This window comes from Anabrus simplex, chromosome 3, assembly GCF_040414725.1.
Source record: "Anabrus simplex isolate iqAnaSimp1 chromosome 3, ASM4041472v1, whole genome shotgun sequence".
In the NCBI taxonomy this organism is placed as follows: domain Eukaryota; kingdom Metazoa; phylum Arthropoda; class Insecta; order Orthoptera; family Tettigoniidae; genus Anabrus; species Anabrus simplex.
In genome coordinates this window covers 197,071,631-197,089,826 of record NC_090267.1, presented here as the reverse complement: position 1 = coordinate 197,089,826, position 18,196 = coordinate 197,071,631, and the positions used below count along the sequence as shown (strand labels likewise).

Sequence of the window (18,196 nt, the reverse complement as noted above, 5' to 3'; positions counted from 1 at the left end):
GATGATTATAATAATAATAAGAAGAAGAGCAAGAACAAGACAAAGATGAAGAACAAGAAGTTTCGAGAGTAAGCGGACAAGGATGATACGCAAAACTTCGCTAATTCGTAAGTTGCTCTCCTGAAGAAAATATTCTCCTGGACAGCAAACAAGTGGCTTCTCACTCTCCTCATGAAATAATACAATGAATTATTATTTGCAAGGAATGAGCCTTCTATCATAATCGATTATCGAAATAAATATAATACTCCGCGCATCACAATCAAGTACTGTAAATTGTTTTGCTCAGGTGATTAGAAGCTGCATCCTGTGCTGGTGATTGTGGTATGGAATTCCGGAACAGTCGTTAATTATATTACTGTTTTTACGTCGCACTAACTGCTTTTAAGGCTTTTGGAGACACCCAGGTGCCGGAATTGCGTTCTTTCAGGTGCCGATAAATCTATCGACAGGAGGCTGACATTTTTGAGCATCTACAAAATCCACCAGACGCAGCCGGGTCTGAACCCCTCACCTTGGGCTCTACCGACTGAGTCACTCTATTCGATTAAGGGCAGTATTCCAGAGTGCTTATATTCTGCAGACTAATCAATTTTACTGTGACGTTATTGAACCTCTTTTCGAGATTAAAGCCCAGCATTCATGCGTATCGTAAGATTAAAAGCAGATAAAGGGAATTAAAACCTCCTTTTGCTCTAAGAATCTGATGTCATAATATCTTGATAGCACAGATGGCATTTCTCCTCTCTCTGGTCTTGTGCTTCTTGAATGGCTGTGTATATAATGTAACATATGAGTGTTTTTACTCGGTCTGTCTGTAGATTCACACATTTTTCAGGTAGATGTATGCCGCTTATCTTACCTTCTAACTGATGGGCTTAAGTAGAATAACTGCCAGTACTACTCGTTCACCAAAATTCTTTACAGAATATGATAGCTGGCACCGTCTAGTACAAGACTCAACTCGTTTATATTGCAGCATAGACCTAACCTTGTTAATTGTGTTAAATTTACTACCACGGGTATTCAAAACAGTATTTTAGCCTTGCCATCAAGTGTCTGCTATTAGCTCATGTTCCACACGTGCTCCTCTTCTCCATTGATATCCTGGAGATGCTGTACGGCTTGTTCTCTCCAGCGAAGTTTCGACCTACAGGTCTCTTCCCACGTAGTAACCAATGAAAATTGGTGCAACAGACTATCATTTCCGATTTCACAGAATACGTTCAGACAATATCAGACGTCTATCTATACAAGGGCAGTTATATCAGTAACTGTAAGTCGTTCGTCTGTCCTTAATGCTGCATAGTTTCCAGGTATTGTTTTCTTTTAGTAATAATGCTATCTTCATACATAATGAGAGGTAGACAAAGAGTAGCACTGGTTGGACAATTGTTTTTCATATTCTGAATTTTGAATTTCTTGGCGTGAATTTTGAAGTTAATAGTTTTTTTTGCAGACTTCTTCTTCTCATTTACACTCCTTTATTTTCATATCATTGTTATTGACATCTTGAACATTATCAAATGCGCGATTTTTAAATTGGTTTTTGTTCTACCTGTCCTGGTGACATACATCAATTTTTTTCTGTCTATTTGACTCTATACAGATGATTTAATTAATTAATTTATGTCAGATATATGAGATCATTTTAAATGTCAGCGAGGGAGTTGGCCGTGCGGTTAGGGTTAAGTAGCTATGAGCTTGCATTCAGGATATGGTGGGTTTGAATCACACACTCAGCAGTCTTGAAAATGGTTTTCCGTGGTTCCAGGCAAATACTGTGGTTGTACCTTAACTAGGGCCACGGCCGCTTCCTTCCCAATCCTACCCCTTTTCTATCCTCGCGTCGCCAGAGGCCTTCAACATGTTGGTGCGACGTTAAACCACCAGAATAAAACGAAAAGCTTTATCTTCGGCCTATACCAGCAGATTATGAATATGTTTGGACATAACGATAATGTTCAGGTAGAAGAGGTGACCAGTATTAGCTAAGTACTGCAATTTACACATGATAAAGATACATTTACAAAAGGATACAAAATTTGAACGTTAGAAAATAGCTGGAATTGATAAGATTTCTGGAGATATTTTAAGATATAATTGATAAGATGGTAATGGATTTGGATATACGAAGTACTTATATTATTACTGTTTGCATGAAGGAGCTATACCAAATGAATGTAGAATGGCTATATTAGCTCCAGCGTACAAAGGAAAGGGTTGCAAACATTAAGCGGACAATTACAAGCCAGTCAGTTTGACATGTGTTGCATGTACTCCGTGGGAAACCATTATTTTTTATTATATTACACACGTTTGTGAAATTGCTAACTGGTTTGACAGAAGGCAGTTGGCGTTTCGGAAAGGTTATTCCGGCAAGGCCCAACTTACGGGATTCCAGCAAGATGTAGCAGATATTTTAGATTCAGGAGGTCAATTGGTCTTTAACACCACTCACCTATCCAAAGGTTTTGGTAGGATAAATCACGAGAACATAAGCTTATTTGGATGAAAGATAGCCATCTCCAACTTTCTACTTATATCCAATAACAAAATAAGTATAATTTCTCATTGTGATTGCCTTTAGGTATATTTGCGGGCATACAGCAGACATCAAGTATGCTTGTGGAGACATCGAAGACCGGCAGACTATATGTAAACAGAAAGGAATAGGACTTTTTTTACTTACAGGCTTAGTGCTTCTAATTAGGTACATAGGACGACATGCTATTGCCTTTCTATCCAGATGACAGAGGTTCAAATCCCGGTCAATCCTCGGGTGGAATATTCACCCCAGAAATGGTACCTTAAACTTTGGGCCATAACCCAGAATGAACTAAGATGGTTCAGTCACTCCAGAAATAACTGGGACAGGTTACTAACAAATAAGTTAAGCATATGTGTATTTAAGATATCGGTATAGAAGAGATGGTTTTGACAGTACACCAATGCTTGGTACCATTTCCTAATGGTAACATAAATTGGTGCTACAAGATTTATTATAATGGATGTGAATATGCATTTATTTATTTATTTATTTATTTATTTATTTATTTATTTATTTATTTATTTATTTATTTATTTATTTATTTGGTAGTTGCGAAGATTGAACTCGTGTTCTTCTTGGATATTTAGCCGACGGAGGCATTCTTACCAGTCGAGTATGGGTATCTTATTCCGGAAGAGCATTTAAGTGTTGTTTCAATACATGAATATATACTATTCAAATTATTCAGTTTTAATATTCATTTTCACATGTTGCAGTCGGTACTTCCAGTAACCAGAGCCAGTCGCGATGGAGACCAGAGGATTCTCTTCGACTACATCTTCGGGTTGGCTGAAGGTGGCTCGGACGGTGACGATGAGGATGAGAAGATTAGAAACTGCACATGTCGTAAGATATTGACTTGTATTGTACAGTATATCATGGATAGCTGTGATTCTCAGTTAGTACGCAGTGTTCAAAACATGTCAGAATTTGTCATTTTGGCACAGATCATACATACAAAAGTTGTTTCACTTTATATTATATATAGTATGACTTAATACACAACAGTCATTCAGTATTTTTTTTTCTTTTGTTGTGCTATTACTGGAGGCTAAAACGAATCATATGAACTCAATATTTATCTTGGGTGCAGGAAAATAGTTCATATTTTCTTTACTTCCCTTCTCACAAGGTTTCGACAGCGCTAAGAGGCGAAAAGTCTAATATTACGAAGGTAAAGGCCGTGAAATTGATGAAGGTATTTGCCTAGCGTGGAAATGGGAAACCGCGCAAAATCATCTTCATAAACACCGACAGTGGTATTCAAACTCACTATTTCCACATTTACACGACATACAGATCGCATAGCTAGCTCGCTCGGTGTTTAGATTCTTCTCTGTGTATTTTAACGAGACAGTCACACAGTGAAGAAGTAACGTTGCTTACCTGAGACTCCTGGTTCGATTCGAGGTCATTCCAAGGATGCAATTCAATCAACGCGACTAATTATGTTGACCACGTTACATTCAAATATCTGCAGGCTAACTGGCCCAGCAGCAGTTTTAGCTATCCAAGGCCTAAAATGGGGGGATGTAACGAGATTTTCATAATGTACAAAATGTATATAGTTATAAAATAAAACCAAATGTAATGAAAGCTCTAATACAACACATAGTACCACATCAGCTACTTCTTCCCGGGTACGAAAAGGGACAAGAATACGTCTCGATTTTTACATCTTATTTTAGTGATATTTGCTTGTAAGATTACTTTTGTTTTAAATACCTCCCTCTTGGCTACTATCACCCAGCAGTTAAAGTAAAATGCTAGCTTAGAGTACCAAATGGATGTTAATCCCAAGCAAAATGCCAAGCGGCGTAATGTTTCATGTGAAATCCGAACCACTGAGGCGTAAATTCCCTTTTCGAAACTCTCACACGTTATGGTTGAAATTCAAACCACGGCCTTTTTGGCAAAACATTAAAATATGAATATATCTAATTATTTTACCTACAACATTGAGCTATATATATGGTCGTTGCACCTAGAGAAAATGCTGTGTGTGATAATATTTTTGCTTAGAACTATGACCAGAATGGTTCTGCCATCTAATGTTACGAATCAACGAATTTTCGTTCCAAGTGATACATGCCGGGCGAGTTGGCCGTGCGGTTAGAGGCGCGTGGCTGTGAGCTTGCATCTTGGAGATAGTGGGTTCAAATCCCACTGTGGGCAACCCTGAAGATGTTTTTCCGTGTTTTCCCATTTTCACACCAAGCAAATGCTGGGGCTGTACATTAATTATAGCCACGGCCACTTCCAACTCCTAGGCCTTTCCTATCCTGATGCAGAATATTATTGAATCCACTATCATGACTGGACATGCCGCGGGTGATGTAGTATTCATTCCTCGGACACAAACCGTGCTTTCCGATATAACGTTTCAATTTAGACGACAGCAGTTCCACGTTTGTTACAGTTTCGCTGTATACATTAACAAGGTACAAGGACAATCGCACCGAGCTCGATAGCTGCAGTCGCTTAAGTGCGGCCAGTATCCAGTATTCGGGAGATAGTAGATTCGAACCCCACTGTCGGCAGCCCTGAAAATGGTTTTCCGTGGTTTCCCATTTTCACACCAGGCAAATGCTGGGGATGTACCTTAATTAAGGCCACGGCCGCTTCCTTCCCACTCCTAGCCTTTCCCTGTCCCATCGTCGCCGTAAGACCTATCTGTGTCGGTGCGACGTAAAACAACTAGAAAAAAAGGATGTAATGTTTCATTTTAGACATCTGCAGTTCCCCGTTTGTTACAGTTTCGCTGTATACATCAACAAGGTACAATGACAATCGCTAGGTGTAAGACTCGATCTTCGGAGCGGTGTTTCTCGCATGGTGAACTGTACGTGAGGTGTTTAAGATTTGGAAAGGCAAACGTTCTATACATTTTAGCTCAAAATGACAGAACACTTAACATGGTTTACCTGGAATCTCTATAAGGAAATATTAGTTTATTTTTTATAATATGGTATTTTACATTGTTTTAATATAATTTGTACCATCCAGTAACAGTAAGCACGGAAAGTAACAATATCATTAAAAATAAAATTATGTATTCCATGCAATTTATGTAAAAACGATGTGTATTAATAACTATGTTTTTGTTTTGATTTTAAAGAAATGGTTTAAAACCATCTAATGGGTGAATTAATAAACGCGGTCAAAGTCGCGGGTACATGCCAGTGTTATACCGGTATAGCGTCGTTGCGCCTCGCACACACACACACACACACACACACACACACACACACACACACACACACACACACACACACACACACACACACACACACACACACACACACACACACACACACACACACTTTCTTTGATTATTACAGATGCATCATATACATCGTTGAAACAGTAGTTACCCTGAAGATACAGTACACATATAATTTCGGGGGGGGGGGGGGTAGGGGGAGGACATTCTTTCCAGCTTAGATATTCGAAAGCCCTTTACTTTTACCTTACAATAAAATACTATATTCAAATAGTTCGTCATGATGTAGAAGAAATGTTCATTTTCTGAGAACAGTAACGTGCATAATGTAGCAAAAGCGACTCATAATCAAGTTTTTAATGCTTCGCTTTGAGGCATCAGTCATCTTAAGTCACTGACCAGCCATGCTGAGAAGTTGGTTAGACAGTCCCTTCCTCTCTGTCTCTAACCAATCGCATATGGGGTGCCCATCCAAGATTTTACCACACCCAGTGTTGCTTAACTTTAGAGATATCACGGAATCTGGTGTTTCAACATAGCTAAGCTGTTGGCAACCTACACCCGCAGTACGTGCTCTACTATGTAGGACTAAATCTTCACCATCACAACAAAGCTGAAGAATGTGCGTCCAAAATGCCCGTTTTGCATGTCTCATGGCTGATTTGAGTGAAAAACCTTTATATTTATGGTTGTCTTCAAGCTCGAACCAAACCATATCCGGCATTGACGATCCTAGTTTTCCCTCTAACAATCTCTGATGTAATATTTAGGAAGAATGTATAAATTGTAAGTAGACATGGCACCATGGTATATACAGTACCTCCGAATTAGAACGAATTTAATTTGTGCTCCGTTATATCGTACATGGACTTGGGTCTTCTAAAGACAGAAAATCTTCGTGCTAGTTTCTAGTGCAGTGATATAAACTAATTATTATTGCCATCAGTAAGGTAAATTACAGATAAAAGCATTGTGGCGATTGGTAGGGGGTGCAGTTTAAGATATTTGATATGTTGTAACTTACCTTGAATACGATTTTGATGAATCCTAGACGTTGCTTATACTTTGAATGCACTGATGAACGTTTAAACAATGATTTAAGGGTACGATATCCTGTTATATGGGCCGATGACCAGGATGTTAGGCCCCTTGAACAACAAGCATCATCATCACCATCATAACCTCCCATATTCTCTCGCTAATTGTTTGGGCTCTTTGGTTTTCCTGGGCTAAAAATACGTTTTTATTTACAGAATGTGGAGTTGCAAATCAAGAAATTCGTATTGTGGGTGGTCGACCAACAGGAGTAAACCGCTACCCATGGGTGGCGCGTCTGGTGTACGATGGCAGGTTTCATTGCGGAGGTTCTCTTCTCAACTCGGACTACGTCTTAACAGCCGCTCATTGTGTACGCAGGTACTGTAAACAGGAATGTTGTACTTTTTTCAAATATTTAATTTAAAAGAAATGTTATATTTCCAGTAATTTTGTCTTGATGATGCTAATTTCTCATTAATTCAGTTCGGATAATATCAACTCCTTTCCTTGGTATCCCTCTGTCTTAACCTCGATGAAACACCTAGGTAATTATGGTTCGCTAATCTATTGACATAATCCCACTGCCAATTCTAGTTCATACGTAATACTTCACCTGTATAATTCATCTTGCCCCAGTTTTCATATCTTCATTGCATGTGTTCTCCAGTCGTTCTTCCCATCTCCTTGTAGCAGAAATCATTCTCGTTATATTTATGTCAGTTACTCGAGATTATGAATAAGTTATCCTGAGTCAGTCTCCTATGAAATATCTAAATTGTTTAGATTAGTACTTTTGCGGACTAAATTAATATACACGACATCTTTTGAGTTTTTACCATGTGAAAGACACAAAAACCCTGGGTAAATCATGTCTAACAAAGTAATATTGCCATTGTGATTTACGATCGGGCCCAAATTATTAGATTAACTTACGTCTTGAAAATAAGAACCTGGAGCTGTAAAATCTACTGTCAAACAAACGATTCTGCAGGAAACCTATTGCACCATGAGTTAGATTATATCTAATATCAGACGTGAGAGGGATTTTTGATTCTTGGACAATATTTCTGACTGAAAGTGAAAATATCCTGAAGTTATTGCTCATTGAGGCACAGCATGTTGTTGAGATACATGGTTACCGTGTGCCACAACTACAATCACCACTGAATGATGTCGATGTGCGAACACATCACCAGTTATTTTATATATGACGATTCTTTTATGGAAGCTGTATTAAGTATTATAAACCCTCTATGGAGGTGGCTCTTTACAGTAGGCCTACATCCTCAACAGCTGATCACAGAAATAAAGTAGATTCAAACTAATCAAACATTATTTGAAAAGGAAGGAATTAAGCCTGAACGAAGCATTGAACGAAGTTATCAGACAACGGAGGATAACAAACGACAATATGGGGATACAAAAGACACATGTGAGAGATACGAAAGGTAACATGGGACAGATAGATTGTCTAGCCTTACGGGCGACATAGTCAGAGTAAGCGAGACGAAAGAAGCCGTAAAGAAATATTGTGACTACATAAGCAATATAGCCAGAAGGGTAGGACTACGTATCGCATTACAAGATGAAGACTCTGAAAACCATGGAGATTGGAAAACACTAAAAGACACCGTTCAGAAGGTATAGAAGTTCAAGTACCTTGGGGAATGTGTGATTGGAAGGAACAGTACCAGCGAGGTCATAAAAGTGAGTGTGAAATGGATGAAGACTGCCTACCTCGCATCCAGAGAATTGTGCATTAAAAGAAACATATCAACGGACGCGAAGATCAGACTCTATAAGGTAACAGTGAAGATGATGGCACTAGGACGGTATGGGATGAAACAATAACTGGAGAAAAAAGAGAAAAATCCTGAGGAAGAAACTGGAACGAGAAAGAGAGGGTGGAAGATGAGAACAAAGATCAAGGGACGGGCTGTGCCGAAACATGACGCTAACAGTACTTTTACGCAAGCAGGTGACGCTGCAATACTTTGTGGACAGCCTGTTCTATCGAAAAGGTATAATGAAGAATGCTACTACAATACCCACTGAACTGGGAAAGTCATTTAGCACTACAGCACTGTGCAAATTCAAGCATTAAATTTGTCGCATTATGTAAATGTATTACGTTTTTCTAAATCATGACCTTCGTCTTCCTCGCCTTTTCCCAATTACATGTAGTTGACACGTTGTTTGGATTTGACCCATTTTTAAGGGCGGATGCCTTTTTTACGCCAACTCTATGTGGAGGGATGTATTTACTAATACATGTTTCTGTGGTGGGCTGTGGAGTTGTATGTAAAAGTATGTTAAGACGAACACAAACACCCAGACCCTAAGTTAGAGAAATCAAACTCACGCGATTAAAAATCCCCAACCTGACCAGAAATCGAACCCGGGGTTCTCCCAACCGAAGGCTGATACGATGACCATCCAGTCAGGGAGCATTCCAACGTTCTACCAAATGAATGGCAGGAATTTTCCTTTTCATAGTGGAAATTCTGTCATTCAAATCCACGAAACTGTAAATAGTAGGCTGCACGCTTAAACGCCGTATCTGTGTACATTGTAAGAAAAAATTTGTAACATGTCAGTTTTCTTCGAATATGTAAATATAGAAAAATCATACCATCACTGGTAATATCGAGCGCAGTACAAATCAAACACGAATATTAAAATAAGATTAGGTTCTACAAGCGATTACAATGTTTATTTTGCACTGTGCCCCAATCAACATTTCGTTGCAAATAATGTGAGGAATGCTTCGCGGTCACAATCTAATGTCACTACTGTGCCTTGCCAAGCGTGTTCTCTCTCTCGATTGACTGTGACGTATGCTTGGCTCGTAAGCTGCGCGCATTTCAGTCAAGCCAGCACGGCCGCAATAGGCCGTTCAAATTCGCAACTCTGGTGTAGAGAGAGAGAATTACCCAAGGGAACAGCTATCTATGCTATATACAGTTATAACTAGGGCTCGGAAGTTAAGGAAAAATCTTTTCTTTCTCAGATGTCCGAAGACAAGGTCCAACATAATATGTGTTCATTCTGGGTTATTATTGGCCAGAAAATTGTGGGTTTCATTTGTCCTTTTTTGCCTTTTTCAGCGTTTTTTTTCGATATGGTCTTTTTAGGTCTTAAAGCCTTTTTTACACTTCAGCTCTTTCCAACCATATTTTTACTGCCCATTCTCAATTCAAATCAACATTAGTTCATCCATCACCTCCTAAATATATTTTCTCTAGGAGATACATATATTTGAACCGCATCTGAAAAGAGAGCAAATGACAATGAAACGAAATCAAAAGATGAAACTAATGCTTGAAAAATCTAGGGGTATCAAATTATGTGCAAGATAAGTGAAATAATTGAAGGAGAAAATTTGGATGTGAATGTTTTTGAATAGGAAGATGTAACTTGCTTCAAGTATGAACCCTTAACGTCCCTTGGTGAGGAGAAAAGTTTCTCGATGTTCAATCAATCAATACTGATCTGCATTTAGGGCAGTCGCCCAGGTGGCAGATTCTCTATCTGTTGTTTCCTAGCCTTTTCTTAAATGATTACAAAGAAATTGGAAATTTATTGAACATCTCCCTTGGTAAGTTATTCCAATCCCTAACTTCCCTTCCTATAAATGAATATTTGCCCCAATTTGTCCTCTTGAATTTCAACTTTACCTTCATATTGTGATCTTTCCTACTTTTAAAGACGCCACTCAAACTTATTCGTCTACTAATGTCATTCCATGCCATCTCTCCGCTGACAGCTCGGGACATACCACTTAGTCGAGCAGCTCGTCTCCTTTCTCCCAAGTCTTTCCAGCTCAAACTTTGCAACATTTTTGTAACGCTACTCTCTTGTCGGTAATCACCCAGAACAAATCGAGCTGCTTTTCTTTGGATTTTCTTTCAGTTCTTGAATCAGGTAATCCTTGTGAGGATCCCATACACTGGAACCATACTCTAGTTGGGGTTTTACCAGAGACTTATATGCCCTCTCTTTTACATCCTTACTACAACCCCTAAACACCCTCATAACCATGTGCAGAGATCTGTACCCTTTATTTACAATACCATTTATGTGATTACCCCAATGAAGAACCTTCCTTTTATTAACACTTAGATACTTGCAATGATCCCCAAAAGGAACTTTTACCCCATCAGCAACGTGCTGTCTGAAAACTGACGATCCTTTACACCTAAGAACCTGGAGATGACTATTGTGATATACTGCAAAGCCAACTGAGGTAAGGTTGCCGAATTCCAATTTCTGTAGCACTAGTGTGGTTGAGCCAAATATGACTCCAGTTATATTAATTTAAACGTATTTCTTCAGGGTGTTCATTGCGGGTTCGCTGAATTCATTCTAGATTGGGAAATATTTCATTCTAAATTATGCGTGTACTTTGTAAATTATGTTAATCTAAAGATATATGCCTTCACAAAGAAGTATTTCTTAGCAAAAACATTATACAGTAATACTGAGTCGTACTACACGGAACAAATTTACGTTTACAGATTTTATTAATGAATTACGTTCTTGAGTAGTTTCGGTAAACCGAGCAAGTGGCCGTGCGCGCAGCTGTGAGCTTGCATTCGGGAGATAGTGGGTTCGAACCCCACTGTTGGCAGCCCTGAAGATGGTTTTCCGTGGTTTCCCATTTTCACACCAGGCAAGTGCTGGGGCTGTACCTTAATGAAGGCCACGGTCGCTACCATCCCAATCTCCCACCCTTCCGTCGCCGAAAACCTTCGACGTGTTAGTGCGACGTTAAACAAATACCAAATAAAAAGAAAAAGAAAAGTAAACTCGTGTCCTCGGTCCCGCTTCTTCCAGGCACCTGTGCCATATTGTCCACATGTCATCCCTCCTACCATTCTTTCATCTCTGGCAGTACTGGAAATCGGGCATAGGTCAGAAGGACGTTACCATATGGAGGCGGATATAGTTTCAATGATGATCATGGAGTTTTTCAAATAGTAATCAAGGGCCGAAAACTTCTTGTAGCAGAACTGTAAAGGTTACGTGTTTCCAGGATTTACAGCACAATAATAATAATAATAATAATAATAATAATAATAATAATAATAATAATAATAATAATAATAATAATAATAATAATAATAATAATAATAATAAATAACTGCACTGAGGAAGTATTTCCATGAACGAAGTTGGAAGGATTCACTCCGTATTGCACTACCTAAAGTCTACTGTATGTGTGCATCACAATTCACAACCATCAGGTTAGCAGTCCGAGTAAGTTCGACGACGACGATGCAAAACAGCAAAAATGGAAAGTTAAACAGCTTCATGGCAGATACCCGACCTTCTTTAAGTAGCCAGATATTTACTTTGATGTATCTTATAAGTGGATAACACTTTCTGTGAAACAGATTAATTCATGATTACCGTTATAAGTCCCAACGGAGCCAAGAAAGAACGATCAAAGACAGATACCTACCAAAGGATTGTACAATGTGTATTATGGGCGGAGAAAATATAGAGCAAATCATAAGTGGCCTCTGTGCAATAGCCCAGCAGAGAACACCTAGCGGCATGACAACGTTGCTAAAGACATTATCAGCGAATATGTGTGGGCAAGGGTACCGATTATACATCCTACTATGTATACAAATTCAACCCGTAAAATATGGACTGAGAAAAACAGGTCACAACTAGAAAGAACAGGTCTAAAAGGAAAAAAATTCATACCGTGGATAACGGAATGAGAGAGATTTGTCATTAGGATAGATTTGTCATTGTTCGAGTAGGGGTGAGAATAATAATGATAATAATGATAATAATAATAATGAAAATTCCCCGCCTGCCGTCTGATGCACTTCACAAGGTAAATCTCAACAAGAACAAGAACATCAGCCGTATGAAGGACTAGCTGATGTACACGTTCTTCGCTACGGTTTTCTCAGAAAGACTGTGGTTTTCCTAACTGAAGTCAACAGAGATCATTACAAAAACGTCAATAGGAATGTAGCAATTTAAAGCAATGCTATTATATGAAATAATCGATCAAATGAATGGATGAAAACCGTAACGGTATAAGTAGCATTCTGTTCATTCAGAGAAAAAGGCATTTTAAACATCTTAACACTCATTTGTAACTACCACCCATCACTAGAGCGCAGAACATTACCGCTATCACTTGTATCTCTTTGCTGGTGAAAGGATACATCCTCCCGGAGTTACATCCTGCACTCAACTCATTTTCTTTAAATGTCACTTATACCGTTATTGTTTTCATCCATTCAAATGAAAAACCGCACATTTTCTCACTACGGTGCCGATCTAACAGTCCAAAGTTCCAGAGCTGGAATCACCAGGTCACAGGCAGCCGTGAATACTCCTCTGCCATTATTCCGTGGAAACAGAAGACACAAAGCACAACAAACAATGTTACAATCTTACAGCTGATCCACTTTTGACCTTTCTATATTGTAGTTATTTAGTTTTCTGTCCGACTCGTTGGCTGAACAGTCAACGTACTGGCCTTCGGTTCAGAGGGTCCCGGGTTCAATTCCCGGCGGAGTCAGGGATTTTAACCTTAATTGGTTAATTCCAATGGCACGGGGGCTGGGTGTATGTGTTGTCTTCATCATCAATTCATCATCATCATCACGACGCGCAGGTCACCTACGGGTGTCAACTAGAAAGACCTGCACCTGGCGAGCCGAACCCGTCCTGGGATATCCCGGCACTAAAAGCCATACGATATTTCATTTTTATTTAGTTTTTTTTTGACTCTGTGATAATAGGGCGTCTTATAAAATTATTAATAGCGTAGACTATAGTTCCTTATTCTCCGACTTTACAAACCGGTTTTCATTAAATTCTCGTGACTCGGCGCTGATATGGACTTAGTAACAAAAATCCAAATTCATGGATATCTCGGTGATCATAGCCGGTACGGCAAAATGCATAAGACATAAACGATCGGAAATTTAATTCTATATTATTTTAGTTGTCCCCCTCTGCGGTGTAGTGGTTAGTGTGATTAGCTGCCACCCCCGGAGGTCCGGGTTTGATTCCCGGCTCTGCCACGAAATTTGAAAAGTGGTACGAGGGCTGGAACGGGGTCCACTCAGCCTCGGGAGGTCAACTGAGTAGAGGTGGGTTCGATTCCCACCTCAGTCATCCTGGAAGTGGTTTTCCGTGGTTTCCCACTTCTCCTCCAGGCGAATGCCGGGATGGTACCTAACTTCAGGCCACGGCCGCTTCCTTCCCTCTTCCTTGCCTATCCCTTCCAATCTTCCCATCCCTCCACAAGGCCCATGTTGAGCATAGCAGGTGAGGTCGTCTGGGCGAGGTACTGGTCATTCTCCCCAGCTGTATCCCCGACCAAGAGTCTGAAGCTCCCGGACACTGCTCTTGAGGCGGTAGAGGTGGGATCCCTCGCTGAGTCCGAGGGAAAAGCCGAACCTAGAGGGTAAACAGATGATGATGATGATTATTTTAGTTATGTAGTATTTACCGATACGACCACTAATAATATACATATCTGAGAATTAAATTTTAGGCCTTCTCCTAAACTACCATTTCTCTCAACGTGAATAAAACTATTTATAGCCTAGATTGTGGCGACTCATCCCCAAATTTGCATACCGATTTTTCATTAAATTCTCTTCAGCCGTTTTCTCGTGATGCGTGTACAGACAGACAGACAGACAAACAGACAGACAGACAGACAGACAGACAGACAGACAGACAGACAGACAGACAGACAGACAGACAGACAGACAGACAGACAGACAGACAGACAGACAGACAGACAGACATTACGGGAAATTTAAAAGTGCATTTTCTCGTTACAGTGGACACGACCGATACAGAAGTACAATCCTTTTTAAATTCCGAGTAATGTACAGACAAAACTCTTATTTTATATAGGCTATATAGAAGTATAGAGATGTGAAGGATCCGTACATGTAGATACTCAAAATATCAATAGTATATCACTAGGCTTATATCAACTGAACACCGGGGAAACTTCAGAAAACCTGGATAATAATAATAATAATAATAATAATAATAATCATAATCATAATCATAATAATAATAATAATAATCACCATCATCAGGATATAACTGAAAAGAATGTGTTCTGCAATCAATATGGTGACCGGAGAAGATTAGCCTTTGTTACTGAGAAGGCTATTAATTCACTATCGTAAACTACTCAAGGTTTGGGGACTAATTACCTCTTTAGCAACTTTGAGGCGTTCTCTCAAAGTCCTGACTAATGTTTCCCAGTCACCTTAGAATACATTCGTTTTCAGTTATGACCTTGTGCATTAACTTAAGACTGCTCATGAATTTGCTTCTCAGGCTGTCACAGTTACACGATGCTCTTGCTTAATCATTTTGGTAATACTCATCTATTACAGGTAGAGAAAAGGTAAGACGATCGAAATAAGTTTCATTCTTCTGAAAATAATCAGAAACTAAAACGAAAGCGAAAATTAGCTGAAAATCAGTCCTTTCAGCTCCTGTATATTTCTGTCTAGACCCCGGTAGCTACCTAACGCTTATACATAGCTGGTAGTATACAAGGAACCGTGGCAAAGGAGTTACAACTCTGGGTAGATGGTCTCCAGTATAGTTGCCATCTAGTTTACCAGTAGACAGAAGAACAAGCCCTACCGCAATTAATATGCCAGTAAGAGGACAATAAAGATTGAGGAGAAAAATAAATTAAATTTTAAGTTACGGTATTTATTCTTTATGTATCTTACAATATTTATATCCATTCTGGAGAGAATCTGTGTTGTATCGTGCGCGCAACAGCTAAGGAAACAACCGGTATAGATCAAAGAATCACTTATCATCGCTGCGGTAGAGGAGAAGATCAGTTGTGAGTTACACAGAAGAAATAACCATCCTAGAGCGGTTTGTGAAACACGAATATTTTATTGTTATTTCTATTTTTATTTACGTTTCTAGTTACAGTTATTATGCGTGCGGTTTAATACTTTAATCTGAACAGTTTAAAACAGTTAATAACTGTCTGCGGTCGGCCGCTGCGAAGTCGAGCACGTAAAATAGCGCCTTATGTCGAGATGAATGTTAACCAGCGGAAACAACAATTTTAATTGCTTCATTCTATTTTTGTTTTATTTTAGTTGATATACATTTTACTTGAAAAGATTTCTTTGGATTTACTTGCGAATTTCACTATCATGTTCAATACCGTCAAAAAGGCCAATAAATTACCACCTACTCGTGTAAGCCAATTAAAGAGCAGTTTCTTCTTCTTCTTAATCTGTTTACCCTCCAGGTTCGGTTTTTCCCTCGGACTCAGCGAGGGATCCCACCTCTACCGCCACAAGGGCAGTGTCCTGGAGCTTCAGACTTTGGGTCGGGGTATACAACTGGGGAGAATGGCCAGTTACTCGCCCAGGTGGCCTCACCTGCTATGCTGAACAGGGGCCTTGTGGAGGGATGGGAAGATTGGATGGGACAGGCAAGGAAGGGGGAAGGAAGCGGCCGTGGCCTTAAGTTAGGTACCATCCCGGCATTTGCCTGGAGGAGAAGTGGGAAACCACGGAAAACCACTTCCAGGATGGCTGAGGTGGGAATCGAACCCATCTCTACTCAGTTGACCTCCCGAGGCTGAGTGGACCCCGTTCCAGCCCTCGTACCACTTTTCAAATTTCGTGGCAGAGCCGGGAATAGAACCCGGACCTCCCGGGGTGGCAGCTAATCACGCTAACCACTACACCACAGTGGCGGACAAGGAGCAGTTTCTTTGCTTAAAAGTCAGCGGTCGTCTGCAATTCTTCTCAATACACAGTCGTCATTTACATACGACACTTCGGACTACGGACCACCACAAAAGAATATGCAACATTGGATATATTGTGGTCAGGAAAGGTATCTGGCCGTAAAAATGGGCTTAATCTACACCCACCGCCGGAAAAAATTTAGGAAGAAGAAGTTTCAGATGGTTAACGTGCAGTCTCCGATTCTGCCTTCTTGCCTGCTCTCACTATATGAGGTGCACTTAAAAGAAATGAATGAGATTTGCGCTGGCCGAACGCAGAGCAGGTCCTTTTGTTTGTTATGGAATAGTTGAAGTTAATGTCCTGCTCCATGGCTAAATTGTTAGCGTGCTGGCCTTTGGTCACAGAGGTCCCGGGTTCGATTCCCGACAGGGTCGGAAATTTTAACCATAATAAAAAATTTCGCTGACACGGGGGCTGGGTGTATGTGTCGTCTTCATCACCATTTCATCCTCATCGCGACGCGCAGGTCGCCTACGGGTGTCAAATCGAAAGACCTGCATCTGGCAAGCCGAACTTGTCCTCGGACACTCCTGGCACTAAAAGCCATACCCCATTTTATTTTTTTCATTGAAATTAATTATGTTGAAGTAATTGACTCATTTCTGTCCAGATCAAATAATATTTTGCTAGTGTGTGGTAATGGTTATGGACGTAATTTTGTAGGAAACTTCTACACAGGCCGAAGGGCTTTCACCGCGCTCGACAAAACACAAACTACTAACTTATCGGCTATCGGCTTCATATGAATAATATTTTGTCATTGCTTTGTTCACTGCTTGTTTCCTGCCATGGTTACGTTCTGCGTTCATGAGCTCTTTGTAAAAGTACAAGATGTGGGACATCGCTAAGTTCTTGACTGAAGTTTCCTTTTTGTTCATTCTCATTGTGTGTGCTGCTAATTCTTATGAGTATAATCCTTCATTCTTTAGCCTGTCCATGTAACAAATATTGTGCTGATACAGCTTGAGTTTTGATTGTAATTGTGTAGGGAGTAAAATCCTACAAGTTCAATAAACAAGTGTTCGTCAAGGAGCAGCGTAATAAGTAATTTAGTGGCTGTGAATTATCGCAGTCGTAGAGCTCATTCCTCCTCTCGAGCATGTTCTACTTATTCGGATTGGCCTTACGGCGTGGAACTTTTGTCCTCAGTCTATTGAGTGTCTTCCATGTAGGGTTACGCTTTAATACATTGCATTTATTGGTCACATTTCAGGCTGAAGAGGTCAAAGATCCGTGTGTTCCTGGGAGATCACGATCAGTTCCAGACAACTGATGGACCAGCAATCATGCGAGCTGTTACGGCGATAATCAGACACCGGAATTTCGACGTGAACTCCTACAACCATGATATAGCTCTACTGAAACTGAGAAAAACTGTGAGCTTCAACAAGCGCATCCGACCTGTCTGTTTACCAGCATCTGGTATGATTACTCTGAATTAGCTAATCTTATCTAGTAGGCTTAATCCAAGCTAAAACACAAACGTAATATGGTTTACGATTATTTTAATGTAGATTAACTTCAGAAATAGAAAGTTCTTTAACAAACATTAAATGTAGAGTCTGTATCTTGTATTTGAATGCT

At 39.8% G+C, this 18,196-nt stretch overlaps 1 protein-coding gene across 1 annotated transcript in view; it reads left to right on the top strand.

The window, feature by feature from the left end:
* The window catches only part of LOC136866737 (trypsin-1-like), a 97,171-nt gene that overhangs the window by 60,272 nt on the left and 18,703 nt on the right, over positions 1–18,196 (top strand). Inside the window, exons 3-5 of the mRNA XM_068226827.1 lie at positions 3,268–3,397; positions 7,028–7,190; positions 17,826–18,034. Of these exons, the coding sequence (XP_068082928.1) occupies positions 3,268–3,397; positions 7,028–7,190; positions 17,826–18,034 (502 nt within the window). The remainder of the gene's footprint in view (positions 1–3,267; positions 3,398–7,027; positions 7,191–17,825; positions 18,035–18,196) is intronic.